General features: G+C 47.8%; 1 protein-coding gene across 1 annotated transcript; it reads left to right on the plus strand.

Moving 5' to 3' along the window:
* The first annotated feature begins 10,657 nt into the window (after window positions 1-10,657).
* Window positions 10,658-15,219, plus strand: LOC100983506 (large ribosomal subunit protein eL36-like). Its single transcript, XM_055102990.2, has one exon. The coding sequence runs from the start codon at window positions 12,983-12,985 to the stop codon at window positions 13,277-13,279; it is 297 nt and encodes a 98-aa protein (XP_054958965.2). The 5' UTR covers window positions 10,658-12,982; the 3' UTR covers window positions 13,280-15,219.
* Window positions 15,220-23,206: the final 7,987 nt, after the last annotated feature.

Genomic DNA, 23,206 nt, shown 5'->3' on the forward strand with positions numbered 1-23,206 from the left:
CCTCCTGGGGTGACAGAGCAAGACCCTGTCTCAAACAACAACAACAAAAACTTGTAGTCTGGGCGCAATGGCTCACGCCTGTAATCCCAGCACTTTGGGAGGCCGAGGTGGGTGGATCACGAGGTCAGGAGATCGAGACCATCCTGGCTAACACGGTGAAACCCCATCTCTACTAAAAATACAAAAAAAAAATTAGCCAGGCGTGGTGGCAGGAGCCTGTAGTCCCAGCTACTAGGGAGGCTGAGGCAGGAGAATGGCATGAACCCGGGAGGTGGAGCTTGCAGTGAGCCAAGATCACACCACTGCACTCCAGCCTGGGCGACAGAGCGAGACTCCGTCTCAAAAATAAATATACAAAAAAAACTTGTATACAAGTGTTCATAGAAGCTGCATTTTTAATAGCCAAAAATTGAAAACACCCTAAATGTTCATCAACAGGTAAATGGATAAACAAACTGTGGTACATCTATACAATGGAATACTACTTGGCAATCAAAAGGAATGTACTATTGATACATACAGCAACATCAGTCAATCTCAGAATAATTATGTTGGACTCCTCCCCCTAAAAAGGAACATACTATATGATTCCGTTTATATAAGACTCAAGAAAATACAAACTAATCTATAGCAATAGAGAACAAATCAGAGGTTGCTTGAAAAATACGGATGGGAGTGTAAGTGGGTGGGAGAGATTACAAAAAAATACAAGGAAATGTTGGGGAGATTACAGAAATGCTCATTTAAATATGAGCAGTGGAAGGGCGTGGTGGCTCACACCTGTAATCCCAGCACTTTGGGAGGCCAAGTGGGGAGGATTGCTGGAGTCCAGGAGTTTGAGACCAGCCTGAGCAACATGGCAAAACCCTGTCTCTAAAAAAACCAAACAAACAAAAAAACTAGCCAGGCATGGTGTACATGCCTGTAGTCCCAGCTACTTGGGAGGCTGATGTGAGAGAATCAAAATAAATAAATAAATAAATATGAGCCATTTGTTTTATGTCAATTATACCTTGATAAAGTTTTTTTTAGTGACTTTGGGAATATAACAACCAAACACAGTCTCAGGGCTTTTTTGCATTCTGTTTTGAACAAAGTAACCAAAAATGACTTTTCTGAGATCATTGGAGAAGTATGAATATGGACTGAGTGTTAGATGAAATTAAAGGAATATTATTTTTGCTAGCTGGAATAATGGCATGATGGTACTGCTAAACTTTTTATCATTAAGCAATGCATACTGAGATATTTATGGGGCAAATATCTGGGATTGTTTAAAATGCTTCGGAAAACAGGAACACATAAAATAAGCTGAGGAGAATGCTGATAATTGGTGAAACTAGGTGATAGGAGTTTATTGCATTCTTCTCCCTACTTTTGTAGATATCTGAATGTCACTTTCATAATAAAGTTAGAAACAGGCTGGGCGTGGTGGCTCACACCTCTAATCCCAGCACTTTGGGAGGCCAAGGCAGGAGGATCGCCTGAGCCCAGGAGTTCGAGACCAGCCTGGCCAACATAGCGAAACCCCATCTCTACTAAAAATACAAAAATCAGCCAGGCATGGTGGCATGTGCCTGCAGTCCCAGCTACTTGGGAGGCTGAGACACAAGAATTGCTTGAACCCAGGAAGCAGATGTTGCAGTGAGCTGAGATTGCAACACTGCACTCCAGCCTGGATGACAAAAGCGAGACTCTTGTCTCAAAAAAAAAAAAAAGACTCGAATAAAATAAAAAGAATGACTCCTAGATCTCTAATTCTAGCAATCAGGGTATGGTAATACCACTTACCAAGACGCATGGGAGATAAACAGGTTCAGAGGAAATCAAGTTCTCATTAAGGGCCACATTAAGGTTCATAAAGAACCTTTGGGCCGGGCGTGATAGCTCATGTCTGTAATCCCAGCACTTTGGGAGGCCGAGGTGGGCAGATCGCTTGAGGCTAGGAGTTTAAGACCAACCTGACCAACATGATAAAACCCCATCTCTACTAAAAATACAAAAATTAGCCAGGCATGGTGGCAGGTGCCTGTTATCCCAGTTACTCAAGAAGCTGAGGCAGGAGGATCACTTGAACCTGGGAGGCAAAGGTTGCAGTGAGCCAAGATCATGCCACTGCACTCCAGCCTGGGCAACAGAAAAAAAAAAAATCAGCAAAAAAAAAAAAAAAAAAAGGCTCACAGGGCGGAGTCTGAGGGAGATCCCATGAGCTGCCACTTGTCCTCTTTCAGTGGACTTGTGTGGGCAGGGCTTTATTCCCCAGCAAGAAGGCATGACAAGCATGGAGCACTTCCAACCAGGAAAACTCACCCAAGCTCTGGTGTCCAAGGTGTTCACTGGGCGTCAGTTACATAGGCAGAGAGCACCCAAGTGACTTAACTCCTCAGTCTCCAGCCCGCAGAGGTCAAACTAACACAGTGTTGCCCAAAGCCCCAGGTATGCAAAAACAGACACTTACCATGAGTCATGGTGTTAGCATAAACTATCCCTCTGTCCCACCCAAGGCCCAGATGTGTACAGATACTGTTATCAGGCAGGATATTCCAAAGGCTTAGAGGTTAAGGAGCTGGTCAAGGGCCAGTTTTTTTCTTTGGAATGTTCAAGACTTAAGGACCCATGCCAGCAGAGTTAAGGCTTTACTGCACATGGCCCTACTTCTGCCAATGAACTTGGAGCTTACGTAGCATCTTTTTTTTTTTTTCTTTTTGAGATGGAGTTTCGCTCTTTTTGCCCAGGCTGGACTGCAATGGCACGATCTTGGCTCACCACAACCTCCTCCTCCTGGGTTCAAGTGATTCTCCTGCCTCAGCCTCCCTAGTAACTGGGATTACAGGCATGTGCCACCATGCCTGGCTAATTTTGTATTTTTTAGTAGAGACAGGGTTTCTCCATGTTGGCCAGGCTGGTCTCGAACTCCCGACCTCAGGTGATCTGCCTGTCTTGGCCTCCCAAAGTGCTGGGATTACAGGCGTGAGCCACCGTGACTGGCCATAGCATCTTAATAAAGAACAATAAATTTGTTTGGGAGGCTGAGGCAGGAGAATCGCTTGAACCCAGGTGGCGGAGTTTACAGTGAACCAAGATCATGACACTGCACTCCAGCCTGGGTGACAGAGTTGGACTCCAGATCAACACCACCACCACCACCACCAACAACAACAACAACAACAAAAAAGAACAATAAATTTGTAGAGAATGACAAGGCACAGGAAAAGAACTTTTGAGCTTCCGGGCACAGCAAATTGTGGGAAGATAAATATATTGGGCAACTAGTGGAAGATAAGGGCTGGCTCATAAGGTTTGTTATATAGATTCCCCTCCTGCCATCTGTGGGCTGATAAGAGTCTAGAGATTGTATTGGCTATTAAGAAATCATCCTGCCCTTCTTGGTAGAGAAGGGGAGGGCAGCGTTCTTTCATGTGTCTGCTTTTTCTCAACTGTCTTCAGCTCAAAATAATGCTTATGCTGGGGTGGCAAATTTGAGGTTACACACTCTCAACCCCTTCACCCATCAATCTAAGGTGACCAGGAACTAACTTGTAGTCTAACAAAGCCAGGTTCACTGACCCATTTCAATGAGGGAGAAGGCACACCAGAACCATGGGGCATCTCACCAAACAAAGGAAAAGATTGGCCAAGCGAGGTGGCTCATGCTTGTAATCCCAGCACTTTGGGAGCCCAAGACAGGAGGATCACTTGAGGCCAGGAGTTCAAGACCAGCCTGGGCAACATAGTGAGAATCCCTCTCTTAAAAAAAAAAAAAAAAAGTTTTTTAATTAGCCAAGTGTGGTGGTGCACCTGTAATTCCAGCTACTCAGGAGGCTAAGGCAGGAGGACTGCTTGAGCCCAGGAGTTAGAGGCTGCAGTGAGCCTGTGATTGTGGTGATGGAGTGAGACCCTGTGAAAGAGGAGAAGGGGGTGGTGGGGAAGGAAAGGGCTGGGAGGGGAGGGGAGGGGAGGAGAGGGGAGGGAGAGGAGAAAGAAAGAAAGAAAAGAAAAGAAAGGAAAGAAGGAAGGAAGGAAAGAAGGAAGGAGAGAGAAAGAAAGAAAGAAAAAGAGAAAGAAAGAAAGAAGGAAGGAAGAAAAAGAAAGAGACAGAAAGAAGAGAAAGAAAGAAAGAAAGAAAGAAAGAAAGAAAGAAAGAGAAAGAAAAAGAAAGAAAGAAAAGAAAAGAAAGAGAAAAGAGGGAGGAGAGGTAAGGGGAGGGGAAGAGAAGAGGTCAGTTCAAGACCAGCCTGGTCAACAAGGTGAAACCCCCATCTCTACTAAAAATACAAAAATTAGCCAGCATGGTGGTGCTAATCCCAGCTACTCAGGAGGCCGAAGCAAGAGAATCACTTGAACCTAGGAGGCAGAGGTTGCAGTGAGCCGAGATTACGCCACTGCAAACCAACCTGGGTGACAGAGTCAGACTCCGTATCAAAAAAAGAAATGAAGTAAATTAATTAATTAAATGAAATGAAAATAATTTGTGGATACAAGGAAAAAATTTAAAAATTTTAGAAAAAGAAAATGTTACCTACTTCTCAGTGGTATGTGAAGATTTAGCAAGACGTGTAGGCAAAGGGCTGAACACAAGTCCTTATAGGACGCCCTTAACAAATATTAGCTATTGTTGTTATCAATATTATCATTACTTTCACACAGATATTTTTGATCAACTGAAAGCAGCACCCACCTCCATACACATTAACCCAGAGCAATGTATTGTCAGTGCTTGAGAGAAAGGGCTGACTGGGTGCGGTGGCTCACGCCTGTAATCCCAGCACTTTGGGAGGCCGAGGCAGGCAGATCACCTGAGGTCGGGAGTTCAAGACCAGCCTGACCAACATGTAAAAACCGCATCTCTACTAAAAACACAAAATTAGCCAGGTGTGGTGGCACACTACTGTAATCCCAGCTACTCGGGAAGCTGAGGCAGGAGACTCTTTGAACCCGGGAGGTGGAGGTTGCAGTGAGCTGAGATCAGGCCATTGCACTCCAGCCTGGGAAACAAAAGCAAAACTTCCTCTCAAAAAAAAAAAAAGAGAGAAAGGGCTTTGTTGCCACAACATGTAAGTTCAGTCCTAGTTCATTTGCTTCCGAGCTGTGTGAACTTAAGCAATTGTGTCATTTTCCTGAGCCTCAGTTTCCTTATCTGTAAAGTGGGAATCATATTTCCCTCGGGATTTCTGAGAATTAAATGGGATCATATTATTATTCTCTCTTCCACTCAAGCCATTTCTGTCTCCCTGCCCCCGCAATTCCTAAACCTTCCCACCTCAGCTACAGCTCACAGCGCCTCCTGGAGGCCTGGAGGGTCTGATCCTTGGAGGGGGTGCAAGAATGGGAGAGTGGATAAGGGGCAGGGTGCTGGGCTGGAGAGGGCTGAAGAGCCCTGGGATGTTACCTGTTCTCACTGGAGGAGACCAAAGGCACATTTAGCCTGATGGGGGGTGAGGGGTTGCCCCTGTGCGAGTTATATCTGCATGGGTACTTCTGTGTGTGTTTGTAGGTAAAGGGCAGTTAAAAGTCTGGGATGACTGGAAATCTGGAACCTGAAGTCTTTGGAGAATGAAAAAGAGTGGTTGTGCATGAGTCCCTCAGCAGTATAACAGGGGTAGGTTATTCTGAAATATTAGATATAAATATAGAATATGAATATATTAGCATAGATGTACAGATAAATGATGTATATACTTATACAATAGAAAGATGATTTAGGGTTGGGCCTGGTGGCTCACGCCTGTAATCTCAGCACTTTGAGAGGCCGAGGCGGGCAGATCACCTGAGGTCAGGAGTTTGAGACCAGCCTGGCCAACATGGAGAAACCCCGTCTCCATAAAAAATACAAAAATTATCGGCCGGGCGCAGTGCCTCATGCCCGTAATCCCAGCACTTTGGGAGGCGGAGGCGGGCAGATCACGAGGTCAGGAGATCCAGATCATGCTGGCTAACACAGTGAAACCCCGTCTCTACTAAAAATATTTTTAAAAAATAGCTGGGCGTGGTGTCGGGTGCCTGTAGTCCCAGCTACTCGGGAGGCTGAGGCAGGAGAATTGCTTTAACCTGGGAGGTGGAGCTTGTAGTGAGCCGAGATCGCACCACTGCACTCCAGCCTGGGTGACAGAGAGAGACTCCATCTCAAAAAAAAAAAAAAAAAAATTAGCCCGGTGTGGTGGCACATGCCTGTAGTCCCAGCTACTCAGGAGGCTGAGGCAGGAGAATCACTTGAACCCAGGAGGCGGAGGCTGCAGTGAGCTGAGATCAAACAACTGCATTCCACCCTGGGTGACAGAGCGAGACTCCATCTGAAAAAAAAATGATTATTTAGATAGATAATATAGATATAAAGGTAAATTATATAGACATAAATGGTATATAGATGATTCAAATATAGATGATATAAATATAGTATAGACATGTGATATGAATATAGAAATGGATATAGATGATACAGACAGGAAAAAGCAGATACATAATTATGTTAATATCTTTAACTACTGGCCGGCGTGGTGGCTCATGCCTGTAATCCCAGCAGTTTGGGAGGCCGAGGTGGGCGGATTATGAGGTCAGGAGATCGAAACCATCCTGGCTAACACGGTGAAACCCCATCTCTACTAAAAATACAAAAAAATTTAGCCAGGCATGGTGGTGGACGACTGTAGTCTCAGCTACTCAGGAGGCTGAGGCACGAGAATGGCGTGAACCCAGGAGGCAGAGCTTGCAGTGAGCCAAGATCGCGCCACTGCACTCCAGCCTGGGCGAAAGAGCAAGCCTCTGTCTCAAAAAAAAAAAAACAAAAAAATCTTTAACTACTGAGATCTTCGGCTTGGGGAAAATGGGGTCCGAATGTACAGTTTTTATAGAGAAGGCAAGAGACAACCGGGCGTGGTGGCTCATGCCTGTAATCTCAGAACTGTGGGAGGCTGAGCCAGGCAGATTGCTTGGGCCCAGGAGTTCAAGACCAGCCCGACCAACATGGCAAGACTCTGTCTCTACAAAAAATATTAAAAATTAGCCAGGTATGATGGTGAGCACCTGTAGTCCCAGATACTACAGAGGCTGAGGCATGACAATCACTTGAGCCTGGGAGGTTGAGGCTGCAGTGAGCCATGATTGCGCCACTGCACTCCAGCCTAGGTGGACAGAGTGAGACCCTGTCACAAAACGAAAAGAAAGAAAGAAAAAAAAAGCAAGAGACATGCCTGATTCTTTCCTTTACTTACTAGTTTTCACAATAATGAGTTGGTTCCTTAGCATCCTTCAAAGGTGGCCTGTGAGGTTCAGTTCTTTTGAGTATCAAGATGTTGGCAGAGCACTGTGGCTCACACCTGTAATCCCAGCATTTTGGGAGGCCAAGACAGGTGGATCACTTGAGGTCAGGAGTTTGAGACAACCCTGGCCAACATGGTGAAACCCTGTCTCTACTAAAAATACAAAAATTAGTCAGGCATGGTGGTGGGTGCCTGTAATCCCAGCTACTCAGGAGGCTGAGCCAGGGGAATCAGTTGAACCTGGGAGGTGGAGGTTGCAGTGAGCCAAGATCATGCCACTGCACTCCAGCCTGGGCGACAGAGTACGACTCCTTCTCAAAAAAAAAAAAAAAAAGATGCTGATTCCCTGACATGTTGGATCATGGCTATGTCAGAATCTAGGGATAAAATACTAACAAGTGCTTGGAAAAGTAAGTAAATGAAAGACAAGACAGTGACTGACTTCAGGATAAACAAGCCTGTATGAGAAAGGAAATGCCATCACTGAATAGTTCACTACACGGCCTAACTGTGGACTCTTATCTATTGCAGAGTCATCGTCATGCAAGCATTCAACATTGATTTAACTAGACATAGTGATAAACCAGGCGTGGTGGCTCACACCTATAATCCCAGCACTTTGGGAGGCCGAGGTGGGTGGATCACCTGAGGTCAGGAGTTTGAGACCAGCCTAGCCAACGTGGCAAAACCCTGTCTCTACTAAAAATACAAAAATTAGCCGGGCATGGTGGCGCGTGCCTGTAATCCCGGCTACTGGGGGGCTGAGCAGGAGGATCACTTGAACCTGGGAGGCAGAGGTTGCAGTAAGCTGAGATCATGCTACTGTACTCCAGCCTGGGCAACAGAGTGAGACTCCAAAAAAACAAAGGAAGGAAAGGAGAAAGAAAAGAGAGAGAGAGAGAAAGAAAAGAAAGAAAGAAAGAAAGAGAGAAAGAGAGAGAGGGAGGGAGGGAGGGAGGGAGGGAGGGAGGGAGGGAGGGAGGGAGGGAAGCTAAACAGAGCAACTGTGGGAGGGGAAGAAAATGAGCACTAAAGGGAGTTCTCCCCAAAGGCTTCCCAGAGTCTGCTTCTTGGAGGAATTCTATACAAGACTGAGGTCCCTAAATCTCCGAGATCCAGGCATAGTAGGCTGAATAACGCCACCCCAACCCGCCCGAAGATGTCCACACCCTAATGCTCAGAACCTGCGAACACATTCCCCGACATGGTAAATGAGGTTTTGCGGAAGTGATTAAGGATCTTGAGATGGAAGGGTCATTCTGGATTAGCCAGTGGACCCAAGGTAATCACAAGCATCCTTCTAACAGGAGAGCAGAAAGGTCACAGTCAGGCTGGGCACGGTGACTCACGCTTGTAATCCCAGCACTTTGCAAGGCCAAGGTGGGCAGATCACCTGAGGTCAGGAGTTCGAGACCAGCCTGGCCAACATGGTAAAACCCTGTCTCTACTAAAAATACAGAAATTAGCCAGTGTGGTGGCGTGTGCCTGTAGTCCCAGCTACTCAAATGGCTGAGGCACAAGGATCACTTGAACCTGGGAGGTGGAGGCTGCAGTGAGCCAAGATTGTGCCATTGCATTCCAGCCTGGGTGACAGAGCAAGACTCCATCTCAAAAAAAAAAAAAAAAGAAAGAAAGAAAGGTCAGAGTCAGAGAAGATGTGACCACTGAAGCAGAGACTGGAGTGATGCAGCCAGAAGCCACGGCATGGAGGCAGCCTCCAGAGGCTGGGAGAAAAAAGTGACAGATTCTCCACTGAAACCTCCAGAAGGATCCAGCCCTGCTGACACTTGACTTTAGCCTGTTAAGGTTAGCTTCAGACTTCTGACCTCCAGAACTGTAAGATAATAAATCTGTGTTGATTTACACCACTAAGTTTGTGGAAATTTGTTAATGGCAGCAATAGAAAAATAATAACACCACACCATCGGCCGGGTGCAGCGGTTCACGCCTGTAATCCCACCACTTTGGGAGGCCAAGGTGGGCAGATCATTTGAAGCCACGAGTTCGAGACCAGCCTGGCCAACATGGTGAAACCCTGTCTCTACTAAAAATACAAAAATCAGCCCAGTGTGATGGTGCATGCCTGTAGTCCCAGCTACTCGGGAGGCTGAGACAAAGGATCCCCTGAACCCAGGAGGTGGAGGTTGCAGTGAGCTGATCCCAAAGTGCTGGGATTACAGGCGTGAGCCACCGCGCCCAGACCCCCGTTTTTTTTGTTTGTTTGTTTGTTTGTTTGTTTGTTTTGAGACAGAGTCTTGCTTTTGTTGCCCAGGCTGGAGTGCAGTGGTGCAATCGCGGCTCACTACAACCTCTGCCTCCCGGGTTCAAGCGACTCTCCTGCCTTTTCATCTCGGCCTTCCAAAGCACTGTGATTACAGGCATGAGCCACTGTGCCTGGCCTATTTATTTATTTATTTATTTTTAAGATGGAGTTTCGCTCTTGTTGCCCAGGCTGGAGTACAATGGTGCCACCTCGGCTCACTGCAACTTCCACCTCCCGGGTTCAAGCAATTCTCCTGCCTCAGCCTCCCAAGTAGCTGGGATTACAGGCAGGTGCCACCACGCCAAACTAATTTTGTATTTTTAGTACAGATGGGGTTTCACCTTGTTGATTAAGCTGGTCTCAAACTCCTGGACTAAAGCGGTCCACCCACCTCAGCCTCCCCAAGTGCTGGGATTACAGGCATGAGCCACCGTGCCCGGCCCTGGAGTAGCTTTTATGTGGCAACAGGAGTTAGAAATCCTTCTGTCCTAAACAGCTCAGGCTCCCACAACATACTATATATTGTCTTTCTCTTAGTCTTTGCCCAGGCTCTCCCTGCTCCCTCTGTGGCTGCAGTTAGGGTTCATTCTTGGTCCAGGGTTAGGATTCGTTCCAAGGCCTGGATCAGCAGTCAGTCTGTACCTGTGGTCAGGACACAAACTGATAACTTTTACTTTCCTGGAATGTCTACTGATCCTGTGACATTGTCCGGCCCCTGCTCATTCAGGCGCTGGAAGAGAATGCAAACTATTGGAGCCTCTGGTTTAGGTTTCCTCAAGGTCATCTCAGCCATACCCCTGTCTCCTAGAGAAATTTCTCAAGAGATTAAGGGACTCATTCAACTTGGCACATACCTTGGTTGCCTTAGGTACTTCTTTATCTTCAAAATAAATTGTGCCAAAGTCCTAGATATCAGAATGTCAACAGGGAGAGGTTCCCACCCATGCCTCCCATTTCCCCTGGCACCTTGCACCTGTTGGGCAGATGACTTTGCGCGAGTCACTTCCTGACTCTGGCCCTAAAACTTCTTTTGTAAAACAAAGGGCATGGGTCAGAGGGTCTCTAATGGGGTCCCAAGATTAAAATTTCACAGTTCTGAGTGTCTAGAGTCTCCAGGCAGTGTGGTACCAGCTCTGGATTCAGAGAGACCCGGGTTTGAGCCCAAAGCCTGGGAGTTACTGACTGGCTGGCCGTGGGAAAGTGACGGAACACTCCCAAGCCTCGGTTTCCTCACCTGTAAAATGGGAATTAACTAAGGCAATGCCTCTCAAACACTTGGCACAGCCCCTGGCATGGCATACAGTCCATGCCATTGCTGTTGAGTTTGTAATGATTATATATAATTAAGTCTGTGCTGACAATACGTAGCTACGTAGGACCAAGCATCCAGCAGAACGCACAGTCCGAGACACTCCAGGTTGTGGTAGTAACTGCTGTAAAATAACTCCTTTATTATTGCACGTCAGAATAGGCAAGAGAGTGTAACACAGAAAACATCAGCTACTCTTCAGGGTGGTGACTGCTCCTTAGTCTAGGTATGTACACCTGGAAGGGTCCGTGAACATTTTCCATGGGATAGATGGATACAGAGATAAATTAAAGGAAATTGCCGGGCGCGGTGGCTCACATCTGTAATCCCAGCACTTTGGGAGGTCGAGGCAGGTGGATCATGAGGTCAGGAGTTCAAGACCAGCCTGACTGAATTGGTGAAACCCTGTCTCTACTAAAAAATACAAAAATTAGCTGGGCTTGATGGCAGGAGAATCATTTGAACCCAGGTGACAGAGGTTGCAGTGAGCCAAGATGGCGCCACTGCACGCCAAGCCTGGGCGACAGAGTGAGACTCCGTCTCAAAATAAATAAATAAATAAATAAATAAATAAAGGAAATTAATGCCCAAATCCTCACCTTTCAATTGAACAGTTCCCCGAGGAGACCTGCCTGAAAATGCCCGAGTTGTATAGGAATGATTTACCCATATCCTGTTTCACTTTCCACCCATCACCCACTTTTTCTTTTTCTTTCCTTTTTCCTTTTTCTTTCCTTTCTTGAGACAGAGTCTCACTCTGTCGCCCAGGATGGAGCACAGTGGCCCCATCTCAGCTCACTGCAACCTCCGCCTCCCAGGTTCAAGTGATTTTCCCGCCTCAGCCTCCCAAGTAGCTGGGATTACAGGCGCGCACAACCACTCCTGGCTAATATTTGTATGTTTAGTAGAGATGGGTTTTCACCATGTTGCCCAGGCTGGTCTCAAACTCCTGACCTCCAGTGATCTGCCTGCCTCAGCCTCCCAAAGTGCTGGGATTACAGGCGTGAGCCACTGCGCCCAGACTTTCTCTTTTTCTTTTTTTTTTGCCAGAAAGGGTCTTGCTCTGTTGCCCAGGCTGGAACGCAGTGGCTCAATCTTGGCTCACTGAAGCCTCAACTTCCCAAGCTCAAGCAATCCTCCCACCTCAGCCTCTTGAGTAGCTGGAATCACAGGTACGTGCCACCACACCTGGCTAATTTTTTTTTTTTTGTAAAGACAGTGTCTCACTATGTTGCCCAGGCTGGTCTTGAACTCCTGGGCCCAAGTGATTCTCCTGCCTCAGCCTCCCAAAATGCTGGGGTTACTGGAGTGAGCCACCATGCCTGGCCCCACTTTTTACTCACTTTTTTGTTCATTTGTTTGTTCCCACTTAAAAAAAAAAAATCCTACCTCTCTTCCATTTTCAGTACATGCTCTCAGTGCTGAAATCCTCTGGTGACCAAATAGAGACATCTAGAACATTAATAGTGGTGTTAGGAGGAATTCAATTGACTGGGTAATAAATCCGCCTACAAGTCTTTGCTTTTCAATGTTTTACTTTCAATACTTGGCAGTCAACAAAACTAGAAGAGGACCCAGAGCAATTGCCAGCTGAGGAGTCATTCAACTATATTTTGAAGATAGGTGACCATTGATTTTTGGCATATAGCTTAGAAGGAGTTAAAAGAATTAAGGGACATTGCTATACTGATATTCTTTGGATTCCCATCTATTTAATTATGTGAACACATTTTCTCCAAGCTTGCATCACCAGGGGGGTAGACAATGAAAGTTTTTCTTTTTTTCTTTTTTTTTTTGAGACGGAGTCTCGCTCTGTCGCCCAGGCTGGAGTGCAGTGGCGCGATCTCGGCTCACTGCAAGCTCCACCTCTCGGGGTTCACGCCATTCTCCTGCCTCAGCCTCCCGAGTAGCTGGGACTACAGGCGCCGGCCGCCACCACGACCGGCTAATTTTTTTTTGCATTTTTAGAGACGGGGTTTCACCGTGTTAGCCAGGATGGTCTCGATTCCTGAGCTCGTGATCCGCCCGCTTCGGCCTCCCAAAGTGCTGGGATTACAGGCATGAGCCACCGCGACCGGCCGAAAATTTTTCAATAAAAATAAACTTAAAGAATACCAGCGCTTCCGCCACGGCTGCCATTGGAGAGCAGCAGCCATGGCTCTGCGCGACCCTGTGGCCGTGGGCCCCAAGGTGACCAAGGACGTGAGCAAGCCCAGGCACAGCTGCCGCCCCGGGCGTCTGACCAAACACACCAGGTTTGTGCGGGACATGATCCGGGAGGTGTGTAGCTTCGCCTCGTACAAGCGGCTCGCCATGGAGTTGCTGAAGGTCCCCAAGGACAAACGGTCCCTCAAGTTCATCAAGAAAAGGATGGGGACGCACATCCGCGCCAAGAGGAAGCGGAAGGAGCTGAGCAAGGTGCTGGCCACCATGAGGAAAGCTGCTGCCTAGAAAGACTGAGCCCCCTCCCCTGCCCTCTCCCTGAAATAAAGAACAGCTTGACAGGAAGAAAAAAGAAAAAAAAAACCAGCAACAATTTTATGTCAAAAGTTTGAAGATTAGTGAACACATTCCTTAGAAAAATAGGCCAGGTGCGGTGGCTCACTCCTGTAATCCCTGCACTTTGGAAGGCCGAGGTGGGCGGATCACCTAAGGTCAGGAGTTCAAGACCAACCTGGCCAACACGGCAAAACCCCATCTCTACTAAAAATACAAAAAATTAGCCGGGCGTGTTGGCAGGCGCCTGTAATCCCAGCTACTTGGAAGGCTGAGACAGGAGTATCACTTGAACCCAGGAGGTAGACATTGCAGTGAGCCGAGATTGCACCACTGCACTCCAGCCTGGGCAACAGAGCGAGACTCCACCTCAAAAAAAAGAAACAAAAGAAAGAAAGAAAAATAAATACAACTTGCCAAAATGGACACAAGGAGAAACAATAAATATGAATAATACTAAAATGATTAAAGAAATCAAGTCTAAAATTAAATATCTTCCCTCCAATGTTTATGATAACTCACTAGTGAAATTTACCAAATATCTAAGGAAGAAATAATGCCAATCTCACATAAACTCTTTTATGGTATAGAAAAAGCACAGTTTTATAAGGCAGGCAGAAACTTAATTGCCAAAACCTGCCTAAGACAATATAAGAAACGAAAATTACAGGCCAGTCTCACTACCAAACTTGGATGTAAAAATCATACATAAAATAGCAGCCAGGCACAGTGGCTCATGCCTGTAATCCCAGCACTTGAGGAGGCCAAGGTGGGTGGATCACTTGGGGTCAGGAGTTCAAGACCAGCTTAGCCAACATGGTGAAACCCCATCTCTACTAAAAATACAAAAATTATCCAGGCATGCTGGCAGGTGCCTGTAATGCAAGCTACCTGGGAGGCTAGGGCACGAGAATCGCTTGAACCCAGGAAGCAGAGGTTGCACTGAGCCGAAATCACGCCACTGCACTCCAGCCTGGGTGACAGAGCAAGACTCCGAAAAAACAAAAACTAAATAAGAGGACTTACTCTACCTGATATCAAACTTACTAGGGAGTTATGGTAATTAGGACAGTGTAGAATTACCCAAACATGAACAGAGACCAATGGAAGAGATTAGTCAGCCCAAAATAAGAACCCACTTCTGGTTGATGCCAAGGATGGTATTACAGAACCATGAGGAAAGGGTGGTCTTTTCCATAATGAGACTGAGACATTGAATACCTTTACGGGGAAAAAGGAAATTCGAAACCTACCTGACATCACATCAAATATTAATTCCAGATGGATCATATATCTCAATGTGAAAAGCTAAACAATAAAAGCTTTAACAGATAATCTAGAAGTGTATCTTTATGCCCCCAAGAGAGAAAAAGTGTTCTTAAAAATGACACAAAAAAGCACAAACATTACTGAAAAGATTGATAAATTGGACTACATTCAAATGTAGTTCATCAAAGACACCAGGAAGGGCTGGGCGCAGTGGCTCACGCCTGTAATCCCAGAACTTTGAGAGGCTAAGGCGGCAGATCCCTGAGATGGGGAGTTCGAGACCAGCCTGACGAACATGGAGAAACCCCGTCTCTACTAAAAATACAAAATTGGCTGGGTGTGGTGTCACATGCCTGTAATCCCAGCTACTCAGAGGCTGAAGCAGGAGAATCCCTTTAACCTGGGAGCCAGAGGTTGCGGTGAGCCGAGATCGCGCCATTGCACTCCAGCCTGGGCAACAAGAGCGAAACTCCAATTCAAAAAAAAAAAAAAAAGGCACCAGGAAAAGAGTAAAACAGGGCCGGGCACAGAGGCCCACGCCTTTAATCCCAGCACTTTGGGAGGTCAAGGCGGGCGGATCACTTGTATCCAGGAGTTCCAGACCAGCCTGGTCAACATGGTGAAACCCCGTCTCTACAAAAAATACAAAAATTAGCCCAGTCTGGTGGCATGCGCCTGTAGTCCCAGCTACTTGGGAGGCAAAAGTGAGAGGATCACTGGAGCTTGGGAGGTTGAGGTTGCAGGGAGCTGAGATCGTGCCACTGCACTCCAGCCTGGGCAAGAGAGTGAGACCTTGTCTCAAAAAAAAAAAAAAGAAAGAAAGAAAATTGTAGGTGAAGGTAGAAGTATCTCCAGTGATCTTCAAGACTGGCACAATATTCTAAAAAGATACATTTGAACATAAAAATAAATGTTAACCAGACATCGTTTTTAGAATTATACAATACAAATTCTGGTGGGGAGTTGGCTGAGAGCCCCTCCTCCAGCTTCCTGGTGGTGGCGGTGTTCCACCTCCTGGGTCCCCACCCTCAGTCTCCCTTGCTCTGCCTTCTCCCCCACCCCACCTCCACATGCTAGAAACCAGGTCCTCTTCTCACCCTCTCTCCCAGGTAAGCCTGGTCACTCACAGAGCTGCAGAATCTGCCGTCTGTCTGCCAAGGACTCCCAACTCTGTGTCCACAGCAAGGATCTGTGCTAAACCACACTGGCCTTGCTGGGCCTCCAGCGCCCTACACTCCCTCTTATGGCTTGTAACAGGTGTTTCCCCACCTGGAATGTTTGCTCTCCTCTCTCCTCCAAAGTCCTGCCCCTCCCTGAGGTGAGAAATCAGTTCCCCCACCTCCCCCACAGCCCTAGCACTCTGTGCTGAAATCATCATCAAAAACCCTGGTCTCCTCCAATCCCTCCTGCTACCCTCTCAGCCACCCAACATGCTATTCCCCCTGCAGGAACACTATTCCCCATGATCTTTCTCTAGTCATTCTTCAGATCCATGTATCCCCTCCTCCAGGAAGCCCTCCCTGATACTCACCACTCTCTGGCCACGGCAGGCACTTACTCTGGGCTCCCACAGGCCCCCCGCCTCCCCCATCCCAGCCCCGACCACTCTGGGCAGTCAAGGTCTGGTGACTAACCTGCCTCTTCAACTGGACTGTGGGCCCCATGGGGGTAGGGCTGTCTCTGTCTCTACTGCCTCCCCAGCATCACCCAGTCAGGCCTGGATGCAGGCCTGGCATCAACTCTGCATAAAGGAGCGGAGGTCAGGAGTTCCCTGGGGCCTCAGTGCCTGGCACTGGTGGAGGGGCTTTCTGCATGCCACACTCTGGATCTTCTCCAGCTACTCCTTATTCTGGAAGCTGCAGCATGTTGAAATAAAAACTGGAACTAAATGGAGATGGAATGGACTTCACATTTGGAGACATGGGTGTGTAAAGAGGAACGTGACTTCTCCAAAGTAACGCGTAGAGGCCGGGCGCAGTGGCTCACGCATGTAATCCCAGCACTTTGGGAGGCCGAAGCAGGCAGATCATTTGAGGTCAGGAGTTCGAGACCAGCCTGGCCAACATGGTGAAACGCCATCTCCACTATAAATACAAAAATTAGCTGGGCGTAGTGGCACGTGCCTGTAATCCCAGCTACTCCAGAGGCTGAGGCTAAAGAATCACTTGAACCCAGGAAGCAGAGGTTGCATTGAGCCAAAATCGCACCACTGCACTCCAACCTGGGTGGCAGAGCGAGACTCCATCTCAAAAAAAAAAAAAAAAAAAGTAACACACTAACCTCCTGACCCACCCAGAGTGGGTCTTACCTTCTAGAAAAATAGAAAAGAATAGAACCAGGCCAGGCTGACTCGGGCAGCTTTAGAACAATAGTAATGGCAGGAGTGGCCGGTGATGGACAGCTGGGGGTGGGACTGAAATAGGCAGCAGCCAGGGAGTAGTGGGTTGAAGGGAGAAAGCGAATTATTTTTCTGTAGTCTTTGAAATTTTATTTTTCTCTTTCCTTTTTTGGAGACAAGGTCCTGCTCTTTTGCCCAGGCTGGAGGGCCATGGCGTGATCATGGCTCACTGCAGCCTCGAACTTGAGCGATCCTCCCTCCTCAGCCTCCCAAGTAGGTGGGACTTCAGGCGTCTGCCACCACACCCAGCTAATTTTTAAATTTTTTCTAGAGATGGGGGCCTTGCTATGCTGCCCAGGCTGGTCTCGAACTCCTGAGCTCCAGCGATCCTCCCACCTTGGCCTCCCAAAGGCTTGAGCCACTGTACCCGGCTGAAATTTGTAATCAACCCATAATCATCTATTACTTATGTAACTGAATTCCTATGAAAAGCATAATAAAGTGGAGATCATAAAGGTGCCGACTTCGGGCTGTTGTAAGATTTTGGTGCCACACCTAGCACAGAAAAAGCATGGAGAGCAGAAGGGCAGTGAACGCCAGCTGGCACCCGTTGGCTACGTGCAAGTATTCGCCTAAATGCTGCACAGGTATTCATCATATAATCCCCATAAACCTCTGAGGGCTGCACTCACATGTCATCCCCGATCTGCTGATGAGAAGTTCAGTCACAGGCCCAAGGTCACATATCCCGAGCCAGCGTAAAAGTGGAACCCAGGGAGGAGGAGAAGAAGAAGAAGAGAAAGGATTACTGTCCGTCTCTCTCTGGTTCTCTGCACACCCCTCACCTCCAGGATTTTCAGTCTGTCTCTGGACCATTCTCCTTCTCTCCCCCTGCCCCATTCTCCAAAAGCCCAATGGGGTGACTTGTAGGCTGGGGGCACCCCCTGGTGCGTGTGTGCCGAGTGCAGAAAGTCAGGGCGGTACAGGGTGGAGGCAGGTGAGAGTGTGGGGGTGGTTTGGGTCCCACCGAGATATGGAAAGGTAGGTATCAGAGTAGAGTGCACTCATTCATTTCTTCATCATCACAGCCCAGAGGGTCCACTCTGCTCTGGGAGTGTTGGGGGGCAGGAGTGGAGCAAAACAATGCCCCCAGACGAAGAGAGCAGTGGGAGAAGGAGAGAAGGAGCATCCCAGAGCCATAGACACTTAGGGGCTGTGTGACTCTGGGCAGGTGACCTAGGGTCCTTGAACCTCAGTTTCCTCATCTGAAGATGGAGATGATATGTTAGTATCTCCCTCAGAGTATTAATGGAGGCTAGGTACAGTTATAAGCTTCATTTACAGATGAGGAAAACTGAGGTTGGACAACTTGGCCAGTCACATAAAAGACGCAGTGGGGTGCTCCCTCAGCACGACTCTCCGGCTAAGAAATCCGGCTGCAGAGGAGGATGGACTCCAGGAGAAAGAACAGGCCGCCATTCCCATGGTTCAACATGGACATCGGTGGAACGCTGTTAAATTGGTCTGTTTTGAGGCCGGGAGCGGCGGCTCACGCCTGTAATCCCAGCACTTTGGGAGGCCGAGGCAAACGGATCACCTGAGGTCAGGAGTTCGAGACAAGCTTGACCAACATGATGAAACCCCGTCTCTACTAAAAATACAAAAGTTAGCTGGGTGTGGTGGTGTGCACCTGTAATCCTAGCTACTCAGGAGGCTGAGGCAGGAGAATCACTTGAACCCTGGAGGCGGAGGTTGCAGTGAGCCAAGATCGCACCACTGCACTCCAGCCTGGGCGACAGAGCAAGACTCTGTCTCAAAAAACAAAAAAGGAAGGAAAAGAAAGAGGCAGTGGTGTTAGCAGGGCAATGAGTTGAATTCCAGTAACTCCGGTTCCCCTGGGTTTCCAACCCCCAGACCTCAAGCTTGGGCCTCCACACTCCTCTCCATCCCATCCCCCAAACATGTTCCTGCTAAACTGTTAAGCTCCAGTTCCTGCCTATCCCACCACTTACCCACCACCCCTCTTCTACTCCCCCTGTCTCCACTAACCTGCCGATCCACATATTTTCAACAGCCAAGATTGCTCTCGACCTGTGAGCAAGAAACCAGTTGTTGAGACAGCTACATTTTCATCCCGTTTAATGACTGTGTCTTCCTCATCTCATGGCAGTGTGAGGCACGGGCACACAGGCCTAGGGAAGGCAGACAAGCCCTGTCCCTGCACTCGCCCCACTTTGGGCTAGGAGAGGAAACCAGCTCAGACAAACAATCTCAGATGCCCGCTGTTTCAAGATCCTCTGGCTGCAGAGGGGAGGGTGGAGGGGAGCGGAACCTGGAGGCCTGGGGATCTGAGAGGAGAATGGGTGGGGCCTAGATGGGAGGGGAAAGAGCCAGAATAGAATGAGTGGAGGGCAGAAGCGGGCAGATCAAAGCCAAATGCTAGAGGCAGAAGAAAACAGAACCCCATGACTCAGGCGTTTGAAATGAGGAAATTCTCAACCCACAGATAGATGCAGAACTGATTCTAAGAGGAAAAGATTAGAAACAACCTAGAGATCTGATCAGATGGGAAATTAAATGGATGGAGAGGTGTGCCAAAGCCTTCTCTGAAACACCTCCCAGGCATTAAAATTAGTGATCCAGAGCCAGCTGTATGGATATGAATGAATCTTAAAAGCTGAAGACCAAAAGCCAGTTGCAGAAGAAGGGATGTGGACTGTGTGCTGTCCTGGGCATAAAGTTGTTTTTTTTTTTTTTTTTTTTTGAGACAGAGTCTTGCTCTCTCGCCCAGGCTGGAGTGCAATGGTGCGAACTCGGCTCACTGCAACCTCCGCCTCCCAGGTTCAAGTGATTCTCTTGCCTCAGCCTCCCAAGTAGGTGGGATTACAGCCGCCTGCCACCACACCCAGCTAATTTTTTTATTTTTAGTAGAGATGGGGTTTCACCATATTGGACAGGCTGGTCTCGAACTTCTGATCCCAAGTGATCCACCCACCTGGGCCTCCCAATGTGCTGAGATTACAGGTGTGACCCACTGCTCGCAGAGTGCATAAAGTTTTTAAGCCTGCAAAAGAATGTTTTCCCAGGCCAGGCACGGTGGCTGACACCTGTAATCCTAGCACTTTGGGAGGCCGAAGCAGGCAGATCACTTGAGGTAATGGAGTTCAAGACCAGCCTGGCCAACATGGTGAAACCCTGTCTTTACTAAAAATACAAAAATTAGCCAGGCTTGGTGGTGGGTGCCTGTAGTCCTAGCTACTCAGGAGGCTGAAGCAGGAGAATCTTTTGAACCTGGGAGGCAGAGGTTGCAGTGAGCCGAGATCTTGCCACTGCACTTCAGTCTGGACAACAGAGTGGAACTCCATCTCAAAAAAAAAAAAAAAAAAAAAAAAAATCCACTTGTTCTCTGGGTGCAGTGGCTAATGCTTGTAATCCCAGCACTTTGGGAGGCCTAGGTGGGCAGATCACATGGCCAGGTATTCGAGACCAACCTGACCAATATGGTGAAACCCCATCTCTACTAAAAATACAAAAATTAGCCAGGCGTGGTGGGCACCTATAATCTCAGCTACTCGGGAGGCTGAGGCAAGAGAATCACTTAAACCTGGGAGGCGGAGATTGCAGTGAGCCGAGATCATGCCTTTGCATTCCAGCCTGGGCAACAGAGCAAGACTCCATCTCAAAAAAATAAAAATAAAAATAAAGAATGTTTTCCCAAATAATTGTGTGTGGTTGCACAAATATGCAGGAAAAGAATCAGAACGTACCTGGAAATATTAACTATAAGATAGTGCCTCCCGCTGGGCTCAGTGGCTCATGCCTGTAATCCCAGCACTTTGGGAGGCTGAGGTGGGCAGATCACAAGGTCAAGAGTTCAAGACCAGCCTGGCCAGCATAGTGAAACCCCATCTCTACTAAAAATACAAAAATTAGCCAGGCATGGCGGCATGTGCCTGTAATCCCAGCTAATCTGAAGGCTGAGGCAGGAGAATTGCTTGAACCTGGGAGGCTGAGGTTGCAATGAGCCAAGATCACGCCACTGCACTCCAGCCTGGGCGACAGCGCGAGACTCCGTCTAAAAAAAAAAAGACAGTGCTTCCCCTGTAGGAGGGAGAGAAGGATGTGACATTTCAGAAGGGATACAGGGAACCCCAAACCCGGTCATGAGTATTTTATTTCTCTAAATAAATAATGGTAAAAATGTTAAGATATTGTAAAGATAGGTGTGTATGTATAATCGTGGTAATTCCTCTAATCCTTTCTCCATGTCTGTATTTGAAATAATTATTTTTGAGGCCAGGCGCAGTGGCTCACACCTGTAATCCCAGCACTTTGGGAGGCTGAGGCGGTGGATCACTTGAGGCCAGGAGTTTGAGACCAGCCTGGCCAACATGGTGAAACCCTGTCTCTACTAAAAATACAAAAATTAGCTGGGCATGGTGGTGTGTGCCTGTAGTCCCAGCTACTGGGAAGGCTGAGGCAGGAGAATCACTTGAACCCCGGAGGCAGAGGTTGCAGTGAGCTGAGATCATGCCACCGCACTCCAGCCTGGGCGACAGAACAAGACTCCATTTCAAAAAAAAAAGAAAAAGGAATAATTATTTTTGGCCGGGTGTAGTAGCTCACGCCTGTAATCCCAGCACTTTGGGAGGCCAAGGTGGGTGGAACACTTGAGGTCAGGAGTTTGAGACCAACCTGGCCAACACGGTGAAACCCTGTCCCTACTAAAAATATAAAATTGCTTGAACCCGGGAGGCAGAGGTTGCAGTGAACTGAGACCACTCCACTGCACTCCAGCCTGGGTGACAGAGCGAGACTCTGTCTCAAAAAACAGTAATTATTATTATTTTTTAAATAACATATATTTTGGAGGCTGGGCACAGTGGCTCACGCCTGTAATCCCAACATTTTGAGGGGCCAAGGCGGGAAGATGGCTTGAGCCCAGAAGTTCAAGACAACCCTGGGCAATATAGTGAGACCTCATCTCTACAAAACATTTAAAAGTTGGCCAAGTATGGTGGCATGCACCTGTAGTCCCAGCTATCTACAAGGCTGAGATGGGAGGGTCACATGACCCGGGAAGGTGGAGGTTGTAATGAGCCCACCAAAACACTGTACTCCAGCCTGGGCAACGGTTCGAAATCCTGTCTCAAAAACGTATACTTGGTTGAGCACGGTGGCTCACGCCTGTAATCCCAGCACTTTGGGAGGCTGAGGCGGGCGGATCACGAGGTCAGGAGATCAAGACCATCCTGGCTAACACGGTGAAACCCCGTCTCTATTAAAAATACAAAAAAATTAGCCAGGTGTGGTGGCGGGCGCCTGTAGTCCCAGCTACTCAGGAGGCTGAGGCAGGAGAATGGTGTGAACCCGGGAGGTGGAGCTTGCAGTGAGCCGAGATCGCACCACTGCACTCCAGGCTGGGCAACAGAGCGAGACTCCGTCTCAAAAAATATATATATACTTTTGAAATACCTTTTTTTTTTTTAATAAGGGGACTGGCGGGGGGGGGCGGGGTGGAACCAGGTGATAGTTGGATACAGAGGGAGATGAAGGAAAGGAAGCAAAAGCTGTCCCCCAGAAGACCCGAAATTTTATTTTTCTCAACTTATGGTTGCCTTCCTGATATGAATTTGTGGGAGCAGTGCCTTATTTTTTTCTTCTCCCACCCTCACCCAGCTACGAAGAGTAGTACTTAGAAAAGAACTTTTAGGCCGGGTGCAGTGGCTTACGCCTGTAATCCCAGCACTTTGGGAGGCCAAGGTGGGTGGATCACTTGAGGCCAGGAGTTCGAGACTAGCCTGGCCAACATGGTGAAACCCCAATTCTATTAAGAATAAAAAAAATTAGTTGGGCATGGTGGCAGGCGTATGTAATCGCAGCTACTCAGGAAGCTGAGGCAGGAGAATTGCTTGAACCTGGGAGGCAGAGGTTGCAGTGAGCTGAGATCGTGCCACTGCACTCCAGCCTGGGCAACAGAGGGAGACTCCGTTAAAAAAAAAAACAAAACAAAAAAACGAAGAAGTCAAGGCAAAAGTAGAGAGTTTATTTATTTGAGCCAAGCTTGAGGGTCGCAACTCAGAAGTATAGATTCAAATTGCCCTGAATATGCACTCTGATTTAGCAGTACTTGCAAGTTGGATTTATTTTATTTTATTTTATTTTATTTTTTGGTCTGAGACAGGGTCTCGCTGTGTCACCCAGGCTGGAGGGTAGCAACAAGATCATAGCTCACCACAGTCTTGAACTCCTGGGATTAAATGATCCTCTTGCCT

The sequence above is a fragment of the Pan paniscus genome, chromosome 20, assembly GCF_029289425.2.
Source record: "Pan paniscus chromosome 20, NHGRI_mPanPan1-v2.0_pri, whole genome shotgun sequence".
In the NCBI taxonomy this organism is placed as follows: Eukaryota; Metazoa; Chordata; class Mammalia; order Primates; family Hominidae; genus Pan; species Pan paniscus.